Genomic DNA, 23,838 nt, shown 5'->3' on the forward strand with positions numbered 1-23,838 from the left:
GTCTTGAGAATTGGCCAAATAGGTTGGCTTGGGATAAATCCCACACTTGGTATTAAGCCTTGAATGATGGCTAATATTTATTTTGGTCATATGCAAATATGTTATTTCCATAGCTGAGTAATTTGTCTTGTGAAAGAATGTCCATTGTGGCTGATCTAGCCATATGGATTGTGTTGTTTTGGTATTTTCTTGCAGTTGTATGGAATTATGCTTATAGGGGTGGCAATGAGGCTTGGTAAATAACCTCATATTGCCCACACGGGTAGACACACGGGCGTGTGCTCCAGCCGTGTATCCCCTGCACATAGAAATTTTAAGTCAGTATGCATGGTAATAAACACACGGGTAGAGACACGGCCGTGTGTCTCAACCGTGTGGTGCACACGGCATAGCACACAGGCGTATGCCTTGACCATGTGACATTTTGTGTGTGCTGATGTCAGAAACAGAATACTCAAGTTTTCTTACACGGGCTAAGACACGGGCGTGTCAATGTCGTGTGAGCAACACGGGCCAAAGACACGGGCATGTGCCCAGGCCGTGTGAAGTCTGCACTTGAATTATGAAAAAAAATTGTGGAATTAAATTGGCCACACAGGCAATGGACCCAGGCGTGTCCCAAGCCACACTGGCGTGTGTAAGCACACGGCCTACCCAGACGGGCGTGTGCCCTGTTTCAAAGTAAATTTTTCAAAGTGGGTTTAAAGACACGGAATGGTTCTGAATAGTTTTTAATGATAGATTTAGGGCTTGTAGGCCCATAATAAGGAGTCCAAAGTGGTTATTAAAAAGATTCTAATTTGGACCGAGTCTCGGTGACTTGAGGTTGTTCGAGTATATGAGAACCAGTTAAGTAATGCCTTGTACCCTACCCCGATGTGGGATACGGGTATGGAGTGTTACAACTATTGGAACACTATAAGTATTTTAAAAATGTTCCAACAAAATAAGTTATTGAAACTTTTTTTCCTTAATAGTGTCAACCGATTTGTTACTATAATATTGAAATTAATTAATTTAGTCTCCTAAATTTTAAATTTTTATTTTATGTTTTAAATTAAAATCAACTTAATTAAATCATCCTGAATAATTGTCTATGAAACTCAAATTTCTTTTTATTATATGGTTTCTAGTCTTTCATTCTAAGCTAAAAGCAAAAGAAAAAATCCTTACAAGTTACAATTAATTAAATGTACCTTTCATGCCAAACAAACCTAGAACCTTTTTTTATCACTTCTTTACCCGAGCAAAGAATAAGCAAATAATTTAATTAATTGCAACATTTTTCTTTGCTTTTAACTTAATATGGAAGATCCGAGATTATATAATCAAAAAAATTTAAATTTTATAGACAATTATTAAATATAAATTACTAATTTTATTTTATTAAAAACAATTTAAAAACTTAAAATAAAACTTAAAAAAATTAGCTTAATTAATTTCAATATTACATTTCAAACACTCAAAACACTGACATGCAACTAAACGAGTATTGAGCAGTGATGATGTATGAGACATGGTAACAAGTATGTACAATGTAAAGGGAACTCTTTTAACATTAAAAAATAATTTCGACCCCAGAGGATGATGATAGCCATTAATAAAAATTGATAAGGTAAAATATAATTTTATTATGTAGGAAATTTCAATTAGGGTTGTAATAATATTCTTTTCCCATTACCGTGATGGTTGGTGTGTCTCAAGATATAATTCCTAGTAGTGGTAAATCCAAATCAAATGACTGATGAGACATAGGATAAGGGTTTGCCTTTTGTCTAAAACCTGTAGAGAGATTCTTTGTGTCACCACAAAACTTCACTTTTTGAAATAAAATTACTATAAGGGAATAATTAAGATGTGCCTCTTTCTCTTCTGACATGGCTTTAAATTGCAGTGAGTCTCAAAGCAGCGCAGGAAACATCAAGGTACATATGCAATTATTGATTTCGTTCCAAATGATTAGGTTAGAAGAGGAGAGGGTGGAGCGGAGACGAAGACCGTTGTGGAAGAGGGTGTTCTCAATGCTGAAAATGGAGCCGGAATTGAGTGAAGGTGGGAGCAGAAGCAGATACCATGCCAATGGATTCATAATTCATCCTCACAACTGGTAACCTATATATTTCTTTCACTTTCCATTACTACACTCCTAAGGTCACAACTATCTCTCTAACTTGTATAAAAAGATGATTAATTAATTCAAGATTGTATAATAATCATACAACTCAAACTTAACATGTTGTCCATTTCCTTCCTAATTATTTTGTTATTTAATACAGCTTTAAAATAATTTACTCACACGTTAAGGTTTTTTTTTTAATTAAGGTGGTATAAAAGTAAATGGGTTAAAGTTCAGTAGAATTTCAGTTACTTCCTCTAATCTTTCTAATTTAGTAAATATAATTAGAATCTATAATAAAATTTAAAATTCCAACCTATTTTACCCTTAAGTTCTACTATTCTATATTAATTTTAATATTCACATCTATATTATTATGGTGGCATGAGTCAATCGGACATCAACTCATTTAAAAATTTATAAAAATATCCATTCATATTATATTATTTGATGATGCTTTAATCTTTTATTTAAAAATATAAAAAATGCTTATAGGGAATTTGGACCTATATAAATGCATAAAACCTTAATTTTACCACCTAACTAAAGCTTTATTTTAATTTTATTATGCACACCTTATTACCTTCATTAATTGTATATATTAATAATGTTGTTGATTGAGATGGTGTTACAAATTATCTCAACACCAACTTAGGATTGATAACAATATTATGATAAATAATCGTATTCATTTAATATCTTGATATATCTGATCCATGTATAATATCATGAAAAATGGATACAAATTTTTTACTGCTACTTAGTATTGGCAATAGGTCCGAAAAAGTATCTAAAAATATCAAATTTAGATATTTGTATCTTGTCGAAGTAAGGAACCATGGCATATATGTTTGGAATAGATTCCGTTTTAATAGAGTTGAAAAAGCACTATCTCAAGTTCTATACATCTACCTTTTCTCAATTCATTTCTTTAGACAAAGACTCCGTTTTTCTGCTTTTCGAGTAGTAAATACTTCTCAAAAAATGGAGTGTGCATCAAACCCATGCACATGATAGAGTTTCTAGTATTATATAATTATTTTTAAATTAAAATAAAAAAATATTTAATATTATATAATTACATCATCTCTCTTGGTATCACTTATCAACGGGTCCTCAACTTAATTAGACAAATTTTAAAATAACTAGTTCTTTTTACCAGTTAAATTATATTATTATAAGGTATTTTGTCATTTTTATTTTTATAAACTAATACAATTTTACATGTAACAATATATGAACCAAAACCTTCAACTTTACCATTTCAATTAAATCACAAATTAGACTTTATATAAAATGTTAACCAATTAACTTAAACCACTTTTATAAAAACCTATAAAAATCAAAATTATTTTGAAAAACTACTATTAATTAAAATAAATAAATGTATATTTTTATATAAATTAATTTCTTCTTTCACCTAAGTTGTGGGTGAGACATAAGTTAATATAGAGAATATTTATTAAGAATGTTATTATTTTTAATAAAGACGCCAAAATTAAATATATCATAGGTTTTAGTTTTTTTTCTTTAGAAAGCATAGGTTTTAGTTGTTGTTTTTACAAGTATAATTTTTAGTTTGAAAAAGAAAATGGGTTATTTCAAGACATCTAAAACTATTTTTGGGAAAAATTAAAATTTTCAGCTTATTAAAAAAGCATTTTTGACAAATTTTTAGTTTGAGAGAATAATTTTTCTCTCAAAAAATAATTTGTTTAGGAATTTTTTATCTTTTGCTTCAGAAGCAATATTAAATAAGTTGACGAATAAAACACTAACAACAAATTTGAGTCTTCAATTTGACCTTTAAATAATGCAGAATATTTATATTTTCTATATAATGGAAAATGGATTTAATTAAGATATTTAAATCCATTATTTTATATACTACAAATATTGAATATAGGTATCTAAGATTGAAAATTATTGGAATCTACAACAATTGAATTAATTTGCATATATTCACTCTGCTCCCCAAATCGACCTTTAAACCAAGCAATTTGTTAGATTCGAATTTAGCTTAGATATATTAGTTTTATGTACACTGATTTTGAGGGTGAAGAAAAATGAAAATTATTTAACTAATAACTTGTTTCTTGAAAAAATTTATGATTATTAATAAAAATCGTAGGAGATTTGGGTTTTTGTTTTTTGTTTTTTTTTCTTCAAACATTAAATAACGTATTATTTGTTTAATTAATTAGTAACAAATTAAAATAATTGAAGTAATGTTGAATGGGTGGACACCTCTGAAGACCAACAGGAGTGCTTGCGGAGCAGCCCAACTTTTCCTTTATATGTCCTTGGAGGTTTTAGCATCTATTGCGAAATAAAAGCAAAGCCAATCTTTTTGTGTCCCCCAATTTTCAACTTTGATTCCTAATCAATTTTAAACAAAAACTTTCTGTAAACATTATAGATATATATATATATATATTAGTTGGTACTTAATCCTTTTTACCTTTTATTTTCATCGCTAAAAATATTTATGGTTTGATATAATAAATTTTAGTAATTAAAATTTAATATAATGATTTATTTGATGCTTTAATTTTATTAAAAATTATTTTTACTTTTCACTTAATTTTTATTTTTAAATTTTTAAATGTATATTTTTGTCAAATCACCGTAAAATGGAAATAGAAAAGCTAACATATTTTAACTTTTCTAGCATGACATGTACATGGCACATGACAGTCTATGAGTATGTGATGTTAGCAACTATTTAATTTTTTAAAAGTTAAAATGTTAAAATATATATTTTTAATAATTTTAATAAATCTTTTGAATTTTTAAAATTTTAAAGAATTATTTAATCTTAAAAATTAATAAGTCAACAAATGTTAACTTTTTAGTTAAAAAGGATGAAAAATTAAATAGATGACTATTTTTTTAAAAAATGGAGGGTGAAATTAATTATTATGCCTTAAAATTTTATTAATTATTATTAGTTTTTTTACATTAATTTCATTATAGGTTGTTATCATATTTGTTCTTTCAAATATAATGTATAAAACTACCCTTAGCCCCTCCACAACTCTTAAATAGGATGATAATGTACTTTAACACACTTAAACTCACGTCCTTCTATACTGACAACAATGCTGATGCCAATTGAACTAAGACTCAATCGGCATTAGTTTAGTGTTTTTATATATCTTTTCAATTAATCAAGTACACACTTATATTTCTTATTGAATTGATATTTTAGTTAAAAATTTAATTTTTAAATTTTTGCTCATAAGAAAAAACCCAAAACCATTACAATATTTGATACCAATTATATATTAACATTATTTACTTTTTTAAACATATATAATCTTTTGTTTTCCTTTTGAAACATTAAATAATTACTATTTTTATTAGAATATATAATTTTTGACACTAAGACTTTAATTCTTTTAAATATTTTTACATAGACAATATTTAAAAATTAAAAAAAATTCTTGAGGAATCTTATACAAGTTTATGATCATAACTTAAAGTTGTTTTTCGCTAAAGGCTAAGCTTGAATAGTCTCAAATTCTCAATGCCCAATCAGGGGTGAAGTCAGAAAAAATTTTTAGGGCTAAATGAAATTTTAATTTTAATAGTTTATATTTTTATAATTTTAAATGATTAAATCAAATTTTTATAATTATAGATGGGTAAAGTACAATTTTATCTTTATTAATTTAATTTTTAAAATTTTTAAAAGATCTAAATAATAATTTTTCATTTTAGGAGTCTTTGTGCCCAATCCAAAATTTAATATTTAAGACTTCTTTTATATATAATTTTATTAGAAATATATTTAATAATTAAAAATAAATTATTTTGATTGCTTGATTAGCGAGTGACATGTATAAATTTGTTGACGCAAAAATTTCTTACGTTGAGAAGGTTATTTTAGGTATTTACTTTTTTAATGAACTCTTATGTTCTATGTTTCTAGTAACAACTGCACAAAAAGGAAGGTAACATAAAGTTTGTATAAACATTTTGTACACCTAAAATATTATAAAACTTTAATATTTCTTATTTTTATGTGCAATATTATTTTTGTTGTCGGATAAATTATACTATTAGTCATTATATTATAGATAAATTTTCATTTTGATCATTTAACTAAAAACGTTACAATTTAATCACTAAACTATTCAAAAAAATTTCATTTAAGTCACTAGGCTATTAAAATCGATGTTATATAGCTTTTTCTCTTCGCACTATCTGCACCAATCAAAAGCTCTCTCCCCATTCTCTTCTACAATTTAATTTTTTTCATGAAATGGTTTTAGACATCACAAATTTGCGAACCAAAATTTAAACTTTTTTCTCTGATATCTAACATTGATTGTTCGATCAACTTAGATCTAAATTATGTTCTTCTACTCATTAATATATACCTGATCCATCATACTAATCATCAAATTATCGCTTGGAGCTCAATGGTGAAACTTTAAAAAAGAAAACCTTAATAACCTAGTGACTTAAATAAAAACTTTTGAATAATTTAATAACTTAAATGAAAACTTTTGAATATTTTAGTTACCAAATTGTAACTTTTTTAACTAAATAACTAAAACGAAAGTTTTCTATAGTTTAATGACTAATAGTAAAGTTTACCATTTGCTAGATTAGGAACCAGGGTGTGGTTTGTAGGCTTTTAACTCTAAGTGGGTGCTACTTTTACAAATACTTTAGGGTAAATTACTTAGTTGGTCACCCAACTTTTAAAGGCATTCATTTTGGTCACACAAAAAAAAATCGTTACAATTTTGTTACTCAACTTTTAGGGCACTTTCTTTTTAGTCACTCAATCTTTAAATTTCTAACAGCGGCTCACTATACACGCCACACTATGTTCACACTTTCATTTTGGTCACACAAAAAAATATTGATTAGGGTAAGAAAAACATTAAGGATTACAGAAAAATGTTGTAGAAACTAAAATAATGCTTTAAAAATTATCGGTACTTGTTTACCCCATTGATGAAAGTTCTAAATTTCTTTTTTTTAAAGAAATTTTAAATTTCTAAATATTAAAATTAATTAAATAAGTTATTGAAAAAAATTGCTTGGTAGTGTCAACCAATTTGTCACTACAATATTGAACTTAATTAATTTAGTCTCCTTCTAAATTTTAAAATTTTAGATTATGTTTTCAAATTAAAACCAACTCAATTAAATCATCTTTAATATTCGTCTATAAAACTCAAATTTCTTTTGATTATATGATTTTGAATCTTTCATACTAAGCTAAAATCAAAGAAAAATCTTACAATTAATTAAATTAATTAATTTATCTTTCATACCAAACAAAAACTCAGAATTTTTCATCACTTCTTTACTCAACGAAGAACAAGCAATTAATTTAATTAATTGCAAGACTTTTCTTTTACTTTTCTTTTCCTTTAACCTAGTATGAAAGATCCAAGATTATATAATAAAAATTAATTTTTATAGACAATTATTGAATATGAGTTATCGAGTTGATTTATATAAGAATAATATGGAAACATAAAATAAAATTTTAAAATTTAGAAGGAGATTAATTTAATTAATTTCAATATTACAAGAATAAATCGGTTGACATTATCAAGTGATAAAAACTTCTCAACAATTTATTTAATTTATTTTGATGTTTTGAAAATTAAATTTTAATATTAAAAAAATAAAATTTTGACAATGTGATAAACAAGTACAATTTGACAATTGTTTAATGCATTATTAGTTTCTACCACTTTTTCACTTTAATCCTTAGTTTTTTTTTTACCTTAATCAATATTTAACAAGAAAGAGTATTTTTTTAGGTGATCAAAATGGAAGCGACCTAAAAGTTGGGCGACCAAAATGAAATTGTGAACATGTTGCGGTGTATATATTTAGGGCTGTAAATGAACCGAGCTTGAATGAACAAATCTCTGTTCATGTTCGTTTGTTTATTTTTAGGCTTGTTCGTGTTCAGTTTGTGTTCGTTAAGAAGTTCAAATTTTTGTTCATGTTCGTTTATTTAAAATTATGTGTGTTTATGTTCGTTTGTTTAATGTTAACAAACATATTCATTTAATTTAATCGAACATGTTCATTTAACTTAATCCAACATATTCACGAACATTAAATGAACATATTCATTTAACTTAATCGAACATATTCACGAATAATGTTAATAAATAATAAACAAATAAACAATAAATACATACGTACATACGTATACACACATATTGTTTAGATATAAAATAGTCAAATATAAATATTAATAATTATATTATAAATGAAAAAATACAAACCAAATAATTTTATTAATATATACTAATGGAACAATAAACGAGTTTTAAGATAATTTTATTAATATATACTAATAAAATTTTTATAAGAAAATATCAGTAATAAATAAACAAATCATAGACGAGTCAATACACGAGCTTATAAACGAGTTTTTAAATGAGCTTGTTCGTGAACATAAACCAACAGAATACACCTTTATTCGTATTAATTCGTTTATTAAACGAATATAAAAATTTTGTTCATACCTATTTATTCACGAACAGTTTATTAAACATTTTATTCATTTATACCTCTATATACAGTTAACTAAATAAAAATATTCTAAAAGTTTGCGTTATTCTTTAATCATTCAGAACAACAGCCCAATACAAATTAAAATGTAAATAAAATATTCATTCACATAAGTTTACATGTAATGTCAAAGTAGAATAGTAAATATGCATAAACACTATCAAATTTGATTAATAAAATTTCCATTTAAACCTATTTTATTTCTCAGATAATTTTAGTTTTGTATTTCCTACAATTTAGGTGTTGAGAATAATTCATTTCTAGTGATTGAAATGATGTAGAGACGAAATAGGAAAAACAATGTAGTGACTGAGAGAAGGATGATGACGCATCGAGTAACTGACTGACACAGGTGGTACGTGGCGTGGACGCACTTCATACTCTTATGGGCAATATACTCCTCCTTCTTCACACCCCTGGAGTTCGGGTTTTTCAGAGGACTCCCAGAGAACCTTTTCCTCTTAGACATTGCTGGCCAACTTGCCTTTCTCTTCGATATTGTCGTACACTTTTTCCTTGCCTATCGCCACCCTCACTCCCATCATTTGGTTTACGATCGCAGGCTCATCGCCCTCAGGTATCTCCATTTCCCTCTCTTCCTTTTTTGCTTCTTACTCTTAAATATTACCCATTCCTTTCATTCCACTTTTCAGGTACTTGAAATCTCGTTTTATTGTTGATTTCCTTGGATGTTTGCCTTGGGATGCTATCTATAAGGTACCCATTTCTTCTTCCTTTTTTTCTTTTTCAAAGGCAAACTAGTAATCGGTTAACAAATTCCTTATACAAGTTATATTTGTTTATTTCCACCATTGCATTTCATTAATGTCAATTATCGAGGAGAAAGAAATGTTTGACTAGTATTGATAAAAATGATAATGATGAAGAATTATATTACTAAATGCAACTGCTAATTTGTTAAATAAACATTGAATAAAAAAGTAATCAAAACTAAAATTTGAGTGACAAAGTTGAATAAAAAATTGGAAGTTTAGTTGCAAAATAAAAAATAAAAAAAAAAACTAGTGTGGAAAATTTGCCAATAGTATCAAAGAAAATGGTATGTAACTAAAAGTATGGTGGCAAATTACAATATCCATTATAGATAGCAATTTTCTTCTTTAACCCACATATATGACGAAAAAGGGTATAGAGATTCAACTCTTCATATATATGAAAATTTTAAAAAAGTTTGGACATATATATTTTGGATACATCGTAGTATAACACACTCATAGGACCCAACTATAACTACTTAGCCTTAGCATATATTTAGGAATGAGTATGATGATTAGTGGTCTGAAGTCATTTTACTGTGACAAGGTTTGTGGACGAAAAGAGCCTGTTAGATACATGCTATGGATTAGGCTAAGTCGGGCTCTACGAGTGACAGAATTTTTCGAGAAGTTGGAGAAAGACATCCGGATCAATTACCTTTTCATCAGGATTGTTAAGCTTATTGTGGTTGAATACTATTGCACGCATGCTGCTGGTTGCATCTTTTACTATCTTGCTACAACAGTTCCTCCTTCCAAGGAAGGTTACACATGGATAGGAAGTTTACAGATGGGTGAATATCGTTATTCAAATTTCAGGGAGATTGATCTGTGGAAGCGTTATGTATTATCTCTCTATTTTTCTGTTGTAACCATGGTAACCGTTGGTAGGTTTTTCAACTTTGTTTGATTTCAATTAGGAGATTTTTGGTGAATATAGAAACTTTAATTGCTTTTTATTATATTTTGGTTTCTTTTTCTTATTCTTTTTTTTTTTTTTATTATGGTGATGATTCACTTTAACATTTTCTTCTCTTACATGTTATATCAATAAAGCCATTAATCATTATTTTTCTCAACTCTTTTTACTATCATCACACAACTATGCATTTCTGCAAATATTTGTTGGTTGAGACATATTCCATCTAGTGGATTCTTCAACCTAGGATGTTGAAGATCTTATAACCATTGAATAGACTTTAATATTGCCTCTACATAATGCTTGTGTTTACAAGTCACACTTTGGTAAGATCTAATCAAACTCTGTTTATCTTTTGAAGAGGGGACTCCATGTATGTGATTCTTCTTTGTGCGAAATTGGTTTTTTATGGACTTTCAAGAAGTTCAATTAGTTGGTAAATCTTGTTTCTAAAATAGCAAGTGGAAGTGGCTCCATATGACTTGGGATTCTCTATTCTCCTTGTTGATCGTGTTCTCTCACCTGCAGGTTATGGAGACATACATGCAGTCAATGTCAGAGAAATGATATTTGTGATGATTTATGTTTCTTTTGACATGATTCTGGGTGCTTATTTGCTCGGTAACATGGCAGCCTTGATAGTAAAAGGATCAAAGACAGAAAGGTTTAGGGATAAAATGGCGGACCTTATCAAATACATGAATAGAAATAATCTTGACAAGCAAATAAGTAAGGAGATTAAAGGCCACCTAAGATTACAGTATGATTGTAGTTATACTGAGGCAACTGCTCTTCAAGATATTCCAGCTTCTATTCGCACCAAGGTAATTCTTTCATCTTTCATAATATTCCCCACTTCATAGAAACTGAAATTCTATAATCCAATGTTTAAAAGTGCTTTTTGATGTATTAGCATCTTTGCTATAAAGCTTATCCATAACCTTTTACCTAGAAAAACCTTTCTTTAGAAACTATTATGGCTTAACAAACTACATCATGCAGACACATATATATTTGATTATGTGAACTTTGTTTTTTTCTCCTAGGAAAAGGTGATTCTCTATACTTTTGCTCTATCTAATGTAGCATTAACGAATAGACTTACACTATGTAGAGAATTTATCTCACTTGAATTAATTCAATTGTGAAAATACAACTTCTACAATCTCCTATTTATACGAGAAATTATTCTATAGATTCTTCCTACCACCTCAACAATAGTTCTATCCAATCACTTTAAGCCGTGTTGACAGTTTTTTTTCCATATAAGATTCTCACTTCACCTCTAACTTTCAATTCAAAACCCAACCCTGCCTCTTAAAAAACACCTCTGTCTCTCCTTTCATGAAAGTGAAATGGGAAATAGGTGATAGGAGATTATGGATTATGCAGAGAACGAGTGAGATGAAAAATAGAGAGAAAATAAAGGATAATGATCAAATAAAAACTCAAATCAAGGGAGCTTTTGAAACATGTACTTCATGAATTAGTTTGTATAAGAACACCAAAATCCTAGCATAAGGACTTTGAACCATTCTGAAAGTATCATTTGGTATTCCATTCAGACAATATTCTTTTAGAGGCCTACTTCTTGATTATTGAATTAAAAAACGAGGTTATTATTAATTTTAATTTGAACTCATTGCTGCCAGGGATAGAGTTTTCAATCTGCAACATACTTTTATTCTATTATTGTCTTCTCTTTTTTTCAATATGGGTAGTATGGATTATTTCCCGCAGTGAATAGTTTGTTTAGAGCTCAAAAAATGGAAAATTTTCTTACATGGACAACATACTTTTATTCTATTATTGTCTTTCTCTTTTTTTCAATATGGGTAGTATGGATTATTTCCCGCAGTGAATAGTTTGTTTAGAGCTCAAAAAATGGAAAATTTTCTTACATGGAAAGTGGTTTGGAATGAATCTAATAGTGGTTAGATAGATGGGTTATTGCCAGCAGTGGTTTGGAATAAGAGCTTAGATGTAAAAAATATGTTTGTGGCATAATTTCATTGGAAGGGATGATATATGTTGTGGTAAGAAGAGGCTATCTAATAATTTGTCTATTTATACACCATTTTGATCCTATCAAACTAGGAAAGCTTAACAGCAACTAGTATCCTACAAAATTAGAAATCCTATATGATATATACACTATATTTGATATATATGGTCCACCAAAACTCAAACACTCACCCACATTATCACTTTATCCGACACTCCCCTTCAAGTTGGTGAATGGATATCCTCCATTTCGAGCTTGTTGACAATGTCTTGAAATACATTATTTGACAGTCCCTTAGTAAGTATAACTGCTTGTTGATCCTTATTGAAACAAATGAGGTACATGTAAGTCTGTTGTTGAGTTTCTCCTTGATAAGATGTCTATCTACTTCATCATGCTTGGCTCCATTTTGTTGCACTGGGTTACATGCAATGTTGATGGTCGATTTGTGTGTGAGTGTTTGAGTTTTGGTGGACTATATATATTAGATATAGGGAATGAAGGGTGACCTAACCAACGATGATAAAGCCAGACTTCCTAAGTATTGAACATGAAAAATTTGGAAAGGAATGATGTAGATGGGGAAGTTTCAATTCCAGCGCTTTCACCTTGGCCATCCAAGTAATAAAGACCATCTCTCACTAGCTATTTCAATCATTCTCCATATGTCTTGTTCGTGAAATAGACAATGCAAAGGGAAAAAAAGTTACTTGGCACTTAGAATCTTTTAGTGAGTTTTTTAAAAAAAAATAAGATTTGCAAAAAGTTAGGATCATGGACAACATTTTTTAGAGTAAGAGCGTTATTTATCCATCAAACATGGTAATCTTTTTGTGGCTAGACAAAGGGGTATAAGAGGAAAAATATTTGAAAGAACTTATATGATCTGTGGTTTTAGAATCTATCCCATATCACTGGAGAAAATTTTGAGGTATTATCAACACAAGTGGAGAAGAGATACTTGAAAACTCCAAGGAACGTTCTTCTCTATGGATCATTTTAGGGTTGCAACATCCTCACTGTAACTCATCTGTATGCACTGATAGGGATCATTTTCCTGCCACAAACCTTGCAAGAGACTTAAATATTTCATAATAGATAGATTCCCTTGTTTGGTTCCTGAAATTTCTTCTCTAACTTCATAGATTTGGGTAACATCATGGACCTTTACATATGTCTGCCAAATAGCATCCCAAATGTCTTTGGCAAAGGCAAGGAACATATGTGTATCACTAATCTCTAAAAGCATCGAATTCCATAACCAAGACATCACCGTGGAATCTTGTCACTCTCATGCCTCAAATTTAGGATCTTCTTTTGGAGAACCTGTGCCCAACAAGAGACTTCATTTCCCTTGACCCTTCAAGAACGTATGAATCAGTTGTGACAATTTCAGATAATTCTTCCGGATGAATCGATAAGCTGGTTGGATCTCCAGTTCCAGTGATTGAAGCAGCGACGTGTTGAATCATGGTAGTTTCCAAGATAGGACTAGTTTCATTTGAATCTGACATGATTTCTTAGAAATGCAGCAGGTAAAGGGAAACAATGAACTTGGGAATAAGATGAACAGAAGAAGCAAGAATTCAACATTATGGTATCCATAGAGTTCATCTCATTTATGTTTCATTTGAACCCTATTTTAGTTTTAAGCATTACTGCACAAGACCAACAACATATTAAAAGGTTAGATATTTATATACGGTTACTTCAATGTTGATAAAAATAATGAAGTTTGAAAGCAGATAAAACTAAATGATTTCTGCTTTTGTTTAGACTGTTTAAATTAAACTAAGATAAAACCAAAATATATGCTTGTAAAAAATCGTGGCACTTCCAAAACTAAAACTATTTAGAGGGGAAAAATGCATATTAGTCATCCAAATTGAGTTGCAATGCCATTGCCTTGTATTTAAAGAGACCTGTGAACCTAGCAAGAGGCTCACATCCCCAAAGTATATAGATGTGGTTACTTGCTCCTCTTCCTATGAACAAGACTTTAATGGACATATATGCAAGTAATTTGAATTGTAAGAATAGAGGAAAATGTTGCAAAAACAAGTGACTCTTAAGGTCATAATTATAAGCACAAAAAAAAAAGAGAAAGAAAAAAATTGGTAATTAGGTAATAGTGGTGTGTGGATTTTTCTAAATAATCACATTAATAAATAGCCATCAAAGTGATCAAGAAATTAAGCCTTGTGCTAATATGAAAGGCTTAAATTATTTTACATAATTATGATGCTAGTTTCAACAATTTAACTTTAAAATTTATGTGGAATAAGGTAGCAAAATCTTTCTTTGTTGCTTTTAGAGCCATGGCTATAGTCAAAAGCATAGTCTGTTGTCATTTTTTTGGAATTCAGCTCAATGTTGCATGGACTTCTTTTAGCCCATGGGTTGAATCTTTAGCCTTCATTTGGGTTTATATTGTTTTTTTCTAGCATTTTGAATCACAACCCATTGTTTTGATTTTAGTTATGATATTAATTTTGTTTTCTTTCGATATTTGAATTGAATTAATACTGCAATTCTGGATGCTTGTTTCTTCATCTTTCACCTATTAACTATTATATCATTGTCAACTAAGCCATTGTTTAGTGGAAAAGGTTTTCCGTTAATTTGAAGTTTCAGTTGACATAAGATCTAGGGTTCGAGTCTGAGACAACCCAATTCACCCTCCCCCTTATTAAAAAAACAAAAAAAACTATCATGTCATTGCTTTTTTTGTGTGTTTATGGTTGGATATCTGGCATTGCTGGTTTATGCTCATACTATACATTAAAACTTTTTGGACAGATTTCACAGAAATTATATGAGCCATTCATCAAAGAAGTTTCTCTATTCAAGGGTTGCTCAACAGGATTCATTAAGCAAATTGTAAGCCATTTTATTGCTTATCTAAAGTAGCTTTTCCGTTAGGATAGGCACTAGTGTTTTTCATTTCACTCTTTTGCATCAATAGGTTAAGTTATTGTCATGGAACTTGTCAATATTGTTGATCAATCATGGATTAGGCTAGTTCTCCTACTTGCATAAGGGCCCCATTTTTTCCAAGACCCTTTTGTTTTCACATGCTGCAACTTGTCATGGAACTATCTTTGCTTTAGATTAATTTTCAAAAAAAAAAAAAAAATGCATTGCTCAAAGCATTAGCTCAGCTACATGGTCAATCATGAGCAGTATATCGGTTTGGAGCATATTTGTAGCCATTAAGCATATTTTTTGGCCTAAATGTAAATAGTCTTTCATCATCCTTTTATGCAAATAAAGAAGAGGAAAAGGGAAAAAAATGTGAAATTGAAAATAAAGAAGTCTATTTCTGCCTATTTGACCAACGAAATAGGAACTCTACTATGCGAATATGAATGGGATAGAATAGCCATTCTCGCCAATCAAGTACACCACAAGTTTTTGGCTCTGTAGCAATTTTTCTAAGAAATGCATCGTTCCTTGTGGTTTGTTAGGCAATTAAAGTCCATGAGGAGTTTTTCCTTCCAGGGGAAGTGATTATTGAACAGGGAAATGTAGTCGACCAACTCTATATTGTTTGTCATGGAAAACTGGTAAGATTTTATTCAACCAGCTCTATGTTGTTGTCTTTAGTTATGTTTTCAAAAGAATGCCTATCTTACATAAATTTTTTTACTAGTTAGTTTACTATCCTTATAAAGTATCTACTGATTGAATTTTAGAGATCTTGGTTCAGTTCTTTTTTCCAGTTATGATTGCTGATTAGTTCCAATAATGACTTTTTATATTGGCATCTTCAAGATTTTCTGGGCTCAACATTAGTCATCCATGAAACTCTTGTTGTTTTACAGAAACATAATGCCAAATTTCTTATAAGAAATAAATCTAGTATATATATATATATATAGATCAGTTATATGATGAAAGGCTGATATTCTAAAATCTAAGGCTAGGGAACTCAAAGATTAACACTTTTCTTGGATACTACTGTTACTGCCTGCAGCAAGACTTCTTTATATAGCATTAAATCCATAAGAAAATATATTTCTTATCCTTAAGATAACTTTAACCGAACCTGCCCAAAGTAACATGAAAAAAAGAGCTAAAAAAGAAAGACAAACCCTCTAAAAGTAAATTCATTATGGTTAGGTAAAAGTAACCATTTTGTTGAATCTTGTTTTCTCGTATTGACCTTCACCTCGTGCATGAAAAAAGTGGAATTCCATGGAAGCACAAATTTTAACTTTTTATATAAGAAGATTGACATCTCCTAAAAAACACCCCACTTGAGGAAGAAAAGCACAATATGTTTACTAGATATGTTATTTTTTATTAGGTTAAAAGTTTTAGACCAAGCTATTGTAAAAGTTGTTATAAATAGTATCCTAATTTAAGATGTTGTGATCGACATATTAAATTTGTGTATATAGTTGAAATTTAGAAAAAGTTGATAACTTTTATATTTACTAGTGTCTTCTTTAATTTTTAATTTGTAGGCCTAGGTAGTTGACAGTTTACAAATATGCACAGGTGGAAGTAGGGAGAGGCAAAAATGATGAAACTGGGGATCCTCTTATGGATCTCCAAACTTATAGCGCTTTTGGTGAAGTTTCTTTCCTCTGCAACACTCCTCAGCCTTACACAATCCGAGTTCGTGAGTTATGTAAGGTTTTACGAATTGATAAACGATCATTTATGGAGATCATTGAGATATACTTTTCTGATGGAAGGATTATCTTGAACAACCTTCTTGAGGTGAATTAACATAAATTACAATAATCTTCTTTTCCTGCATCTCTTGGATCATCATCTTTACATACTGGTCCATCATAATGAGAGTTTTTTTTTTTTTGTATTAACGCTATTGGCATCAAAAACATTCAACTGCCTTTCTCTAGTGTACAACTGTTACATGAGTGGGTTACTGAGGTTTATCTAAACAAATCTATTTTTATATAGGGAAAAGATGCCAATATGAAAAATGAAATATTGGAGTCGGATGTTACCCTTTATATTGGAAAGCTTGAATCGGAGCTAGCTGCAAGATTGAATTGTGCTTCCTACAATGGAGATTTGTATCGACTGAAACGTCTCATTGGAGCTGGAGCGGATCCCAATAAGACTGATTATGATGGAAGATCACCCTTGGTATGGTTTCTTGTGAGCTACCATTAATATTTTTAAACAATTGCTCTTCTATACTCATTTCTTATCTTGTACAAAGCACTGTTTGTTATTCATAGGATTATCACTAAGCTGATTATTTTTGAATGTTTATATCTGAATTATTAACTATTTAGTATTTCATCAATCATCATCCTAATTTTACCTAAAGAGGGATGCATTATTAGATACTATATAAGATTTAGTATTTTCTTTCAAGTGCTATTATTTTTGTTTCTGTTGGAATTACTTTAATTAAGCAGATTTTCTACATTAGTGCTAGGAATTTCCTTGTACTATTAGCCATAATCAAATTACTAATTTTAGGGATAGGCTAATTTCTAAAGATTATTTCCTTTTTATTTTCCTGCTATTCTTTAAAAGGCGTATTCGATTAGAAGTAATAAGAGAGAATCATTCTTCTTCCTAAAACTTGTTCATGGTATCGAGCATCAAGAATCCATTTGATCCTGCTCTTTCTTCTCTTCTCTTGTTTTGGTTTTTCTCTGTTAGAAACCCTACTCCCATGGGTGACACGAAAATTTCTCCGAGACCGAGATCTCACAAATAACTCAAAATCACAGTCAAGGAATCCCACAAGGTGACCTTAACTCTTCTCTTATAATCACAAATCATCGATTAGATGGAAAAATTTCTGCAATGGTCACAATCATCCTTATGGTTCTTCGTGGCGAGGAAAAATTGGGTACATTAATGGACAAATTCCTCGACCAGCATCAACAGACTCTGGTTATGCAACTTGGGAGCTTAAGAACTCAATGGTTATGGCTTGGCTTATAAATTCGATGGAAGGTCATATGTTTAACGTATCTTTTGTTCAAAACGCCAAAGAAATGTGGGATGCAATCAAGGAGAATTACTCGGATCTTGGAAATACTTCCCAAGTATTCGAGATCAAATTAAAGTTGAAAGATATTCGACAAGGAACACTTGAAGTCACTCAATATTACAACAACCTAAAGATCTTATGGCGGGAGTTAGACATGTATTATGAAGTTGATTGGGGCGAGGGCTTGGAACACACCAAGTTCATGGATCATCTTAACAAAGAACGTCTCTATGAGTTCCTAGCAGGACTAAATCATGATCTTGATGAGGTCCGAGGATCGAATACTAGGCGTAACCACACCGCCAACCATAGGAGAAGCATTTGTCAAGTAAGGAGGGAAGAGAAAGCGGCGTCTTATTATGTTGGGAGACGCAAGAGAATTAAAACCATTGACCGTAGCTGGTCATCATCCTTCCGAGAACTCGCTCTTATTTCAAGAGGACCTCAATCTCAAAGGTTCAAAGATGGAATTGATTCTAGTTCAAAAGGCCATGGTGTAGCCATTGTAATCGGGTTGGGCATACCAAGGAGAAATGCTTCAAACTCCATGGCTATCTTGAAGGAAAAACAGAAAGAAAACAAGGCAACAATGATATCTACTACTGAAGAAGATGCTCGAATGTTAGGCTAACCAAAACTCAACTTGAGGCTCTTCATAAACTACTTGGGACTCCTACACCAGTGGGTCACTAGCTATTCAAGGTACTACTTTAAATACTACACACGAACCTATCACAACTTCCCGGATACTAGACTGGGTGCATCCGACCACATGACAGTAATCTAAGTTTGTTTCACACCTATTTACCTTGTCATGATCACTCTCGGATTCGCATAGTGATGGATCTTACTCATCGGTGGGTGGAATGGGGACAGTGAGACTTACTGAAAATTTTTCCCTTGATAAAGTTTTACATGTTCCAAATCTTTCCTGTAATTTACTCTCAATTAGCAAGCTTACCAAGGATGAAAAAGTACTTGCTGAATTTTCGCTTTCGGTTGTGTGGTTCAGAACAAGAATCGGGAAGATGATTGGCATTGCTAAAGTTAATGATGGCTTATATGTTTGGAACAAAAACAGTTCAAAAGAAGGATGGCCTTATCTACATCAAAAGACGATTCTATCATGCTATGGCATCGTAGACTAGGACACCAATTTCATGTACTTGAAGAAACTGTTTCTCTACTATTTCTAAATAAGAAAATTAGTTCATTGAACTGTGAAGTTTGCCAACTGTCTAAACACACTTGTGTCCCTTATCCTCTGAAACCTTATGTTCAATCTCAACCTTTCTCTTTAATTCACAGCGATCTATGGGGAGCCAGTCGAGTAAAAAATATCACAGGGGCTAGGTGGTTTATAACTTTCATTGATGACCACACTAGAATTTGTTGGGTCTATCTCCTTAAAGAAAAATCCGAAGTCTCTAGAGTCTTCAAAAATTTTCATTCAATGATTTGAACTCAGTTCAATTCAAATATTCACACCCTTAGAACTGATAATGGGAGAGAGTACTTTAATTCTATCCTAAGTCCTTATCTTTCTGAGCTAGGAATCATACATCAAAGTTCTTGTCCTGACACCCCTCAACAAAACGGGGTTTCCGAGAGGAAAAACAGACACCTTGTAGCCGTGGCTCGTGCCCTTATGTTTACTATGGGTGTACCAAAGTATTTATGGGGAGAAGCTGTCCTCACTGCTTGTTATCTTATAAACCGACTCCCATCAAAGGTATTAAACTTTCAAACACCTTTACATACTTTTCAAAAAAAATTTCCCTTGTTTCGTGTTCCTAATCTCCCAATCCAAACATTTGGTTGCAAAGCATTTGTCCACAACCATCAACCTAACCGATCTAAACTTGATCCTAGAGCTCACACTTGTGTCTTTATTGGTTACTCACCTGCACAAAAAGGGTACAAGTGCTACTCTCCAACCTTACACCGGATGTTTGTGTCCCTTGATGTTACTTTCTTCGAAAACGAGCCATATTTTTCAGCCTCTCATCTTCAGGGGGAGATACTTAGTGAAGATGAGACCTTGAGCAATCTTCTCATTATACCTCAAGACTCTATCAGCCCTACCACCACTACAAAACCTGCTGAAAATCCTACAGCCACTGTTATTCCTGTTTTGGAACCTGTCAGCCCTACCACAACTACAAAACCTGCTGAAAATCCTACAGCCACTGTTATTCCTGTTTTGGAACCTGTTTTTCCTATCTCCACTGTTCAGCAACAAGAAACAAGGGTCATTAATCATACTAATGAAGAAAAACAGCCCACTCATTCTGAAAAACAACAAGGAAAAACTCAGGGACTTCGTGTATACTCTCGGAGACATCAGCTGCCTGAGACCGAAACAGCAGTGCCTATGCCATCTTTACCCGAGGACTATCCTGAGGAAGAAGTTTCACCTCCTTCATCTTCCATCCATCTTCCAATTGCAGTAAGAAAGGGCACCAGGAGCTGCACTCAACATCCCATTTCTCGGTTTGTATCCTATGGAAACTTGTCTAAATCCTACAATGCCTTTGTTTCTAATGTTGACTCTGTAGAAACCCCAAAGAACATAGACAAGACTCCTATGGAACCCAACCTTAAATTAGGAACTGATAAGGATGGAGAAGAAGTAGACAGGGGGAGATATCAACGGGAGAAACATTTGGAAGCTGCCTACAGGATATTGAGATACTTAAAAGGGACTCCTGGTAAGGGGTTGCATTTCAAGAAAAATGTTTGAAGAAATTATGGGTAAGCTGGGTTTGATTCACATCTACACTCCAGCTTGTGGGGGAGTGTTGGAATTACTTTAATTAAGCAGATTTTCTAGATTAGTGCTAGGAATTTCCTTGTACTATTAGCCATAATCAAATTACTAATTTTTAGGGATAGGCTAATTTCTAGAGATTATTTCCTTTTTTATTTTTCCTGCTATTCTTTAAAAGGCTGTATTCAGATTAGAAGTAATAAGAGAGAATCATTCTTCTTCCTAAAACTTGTTCAGTTTCCAGTGTGTAAGTATCATTAAATGATGTCATGCTTTTTGCATCATCTTCTTTTTAATATTACAGATCTTGACCTTATTTTAGGGTGATCTTAAGTGTTTTCTTTTACAGCACATTGCAGCATCCAGAGGATATGAAGATATAACCGGTTTTCTTATTGAACAAAAGGTAGACCTGAACATATCAGGTAACTTTCTTATATGACATTTCTCTTTAATTTACCTCAAGAATTGTTCACATATTTTCAAAGTAGATATTGCTTCTGAGGAAATCTCCTAACAATACTCAGATAAGTCTGGGAACACTCCCTTACTTGAAGCCATCAAGCATGGGCATGACCAAGTTACTTATTTACTTGTTCAAGCGGGAGCATTACTTGCAATGGACGATGCTGCTTCTTTTCTCTGTATGACTGTTGCAAGAAGAGATTTGGATCTCCTAAAACGTGCTTTGGCAGTTGGCATCGATCCAAATGCCAAAAGCTATGACTACCGAACACCACTTCATGTTGCTGCCTCAGAAGGGCTATATTTTGTGGCCAAAACACTTATTGAAGCAGGAGCTAGCGTTTTGTCAATAGACAGGTATAATTTATAGATTGATCTGGTGTTTAAAGACCAAAATAGGTCATGTGTTCCTATATTCTTCTTTGCATTTTTATGATCAGTTTTTTCCATTGAGAAAACTTGTTCCTTCGAGGGTTCATTTATGCATGGTTTAACCTCTTATGTTTCTCATTTTCCTGGACTTGGTACATACCTCTAAAAGTACTTGATTCTGAGTCTTGGAACTGTGATTTTAGAACTCTAGATATAATTATAAATAGTTGTTTGTTCATATAATCTGTCCAAAAGTTGAATGAGCCATGTGTAGCTTATCACTATTGTAGCTCAGAGCAATTCAGTTTTTCAGGTATAGCCCTTCGAGGGCAATTTTTAGTGTCAATATTCCAAAAATTAATATGAAAATTTCAAAAGAAGAATCATGTTTGTGTGCTAACGGTGTTTAACAGTTTGGGTTTTATATCGCCTTTGCCACAATTTTCTGGAAGTTGAGTTTTTTTAAGCCATTTCATGTTTGTAGATGGGGAAATACTCCAGTTGATGATGCCCGCATAGGTGGAAATAGAAATTTGATTGCATTGCTTGAAGCTGCAAGAGCTTCTCAAATGGCTGACTTCTTTGATCATCCTCAACAAATTCGAGGTACATGCTAACCTGTGTTTGTTGTATGCCTTGTTCTGTGACCTTTTGTTCTAAGAAACATTCACTTGCCATGAAAATTCATTCTCTAAAATTAAAGTCCTTATCCGCCATCCCAGAGAATATTTTGCCTTCGTGCTAGGAATTTATCCGCTAATCAGTACATAGCTAATTTTGATCCTAACACTGGTCCATGAACAGATTTGCTCTTCAAACAATACTACTCTTCTGTTAAATTCTTAAATACATAAATTTTCAAAGAGATCTTCTCCTTTACTCTGCAATGCATTTTGTTTAATGGCCAAAAATTTTCATTTATTTTGTTGCCTTTGAATTGCAATCATCTTCAATCTATTCTTTAACTTTACTATAAACTAGATACGGAAGTTGTGAAAAAAAAATATATGTTGTTAAACTTTTGTTACATATTGGGTCATCTTCCTAATAAAAGGGCAAGATGAAGAGTATTTTTTTTTTGGTATCTTCCATTTTTCTATTGATATATCTTTTCTCTTCAATCTTCCCTTTTTTTCCCTTTCCCTTTCCTTGTGGAAGAACCTTTTGAAATCGTAGTATTTGAAGATTAATGAAAAAGAATACCAACATGGAATAGGAAAATAAATTAGCAAATAGGGCTTCATCATCCCCTGAATATATAACTTATATATTTAACCAGTAGCTCACTTATTCCGTTTCCACATTAATCAATTTATAGGGAGTATTATGAATGTGTGAGACTTCTGTCTAAAGTCTACTAGATTTGATCATCAAGCATATGATCTTTCTAGTTTATAAATGCGATGCTACAAATCAACTTATTTTGCAAATTTAAGCAAATAATGTTGGCAATAACAGGAGAGATGTGGAAGAAAAAATGCACAGTTTTCCCATATCATCCATGGCATGAAAAGGAGGAGAAAAGACAGGGAGTGGTGTTATGGGTGCCGCAAAGCATGAATAAACTCGTCAAGGAAGCCAAGGAGCAGTTACAATGTGGTGATGGTTATTGCTGCATTTTGTCCCAGGATGGTGCTAAAGTTCTTGATACCAGTATGATTAGTAACGATCAAAAGCTATTTTTGGTTAATGGATCGTAAGACACTTTACGTATAGTTCTTTAGCAACTTCATACACACACACACCACACACTATCTGATATTTTACAAGCAAGTAATAAATCAGAATACTACTTTGAAGTTTCAGTTTGAATATGTTTTTTTCTTTATATAATTAATGTATTTGTTATGGGTGGACATTATAGAAGAAAA

At 31.4% G+C, this 23,838-nt stretch overlaps 1 protein-coding gene across 1 annotated transcript; it reads left to right on the top strand.

Annotated features, from left to right (window-relative positions):
• Positions 1 to 1,717: 1,717 nt before the first annotated feature.
• On the top strand, positions 1,718 to 23,838 carry LOC108473500 (potassium channel SKOR-like). Its single transcript, XM_017775094.2, has 13 exons — positions 1,718 to 2,107; positions 9,027 to 9,251; positions 9,328 to 9,391; positions 9,998 to 10,337; positions 10,898 to 11,193; positions 15,174 to 15,254; positions 15,842 to 15,940; positions 16,878 to 17,102; positions 17,307 to 17,495; positions 21,480 to 21,555; positions 21,658 to 21,952; positions 22,452 to 22,573; positions 23,426 to 23,838. Exons 1-13 carry the CDS (start codon positions 1,878 to 1,880, stop codon positions 23,665 to 23,667), a joined length of 2,484 nt encoding a protein of 827 aa, XP_017630583.2. The 5' UTR covers positions 1,718 to 1,877; the 3' UTR covers positions 23,668 to 23,838.

The sequence above is a fragment of the Gossypium arboreum genome, chromosome 3 (assembly GCF_025698485.1).
Source record: "Gossypium arboreum isolate Shixiya-1 chromosome 3, ASM2569848v2, whole genome shotgun sequence".
Taxonomy (NCBI): Eukaryota; Viridiplantae; Streptophyta; class Magnoliopsida; order Malvales; family Malvaceae; genus Gossypium; species Gossypium arboreum.

Excerpts from the sequence above, each read along its gene's own strand:
- LOC108473500 (XM_017775094.2), top strand. The coding sequence starts at position 1,878 with ATGGCTTTAAATTGCAGTGAGTCTCAAAGCAGCGCAGGAAACATCAAG. Across the intron at positions 10,338-10,897 it reads TGTAACCATGGTAACCGTTG|GTTATGGAGACATACATGCA; the intron begins GTAGGTTTTTCA and ends TCTCACCTGCAG. Across the intron at positions 11,194-15,173 it reads CAGCTTCTATTCGCACCAAG|ATTTCACAGAAATTATATGA; the intron begins GTAATTCTTTCA and ends CTTTTTGGACAG.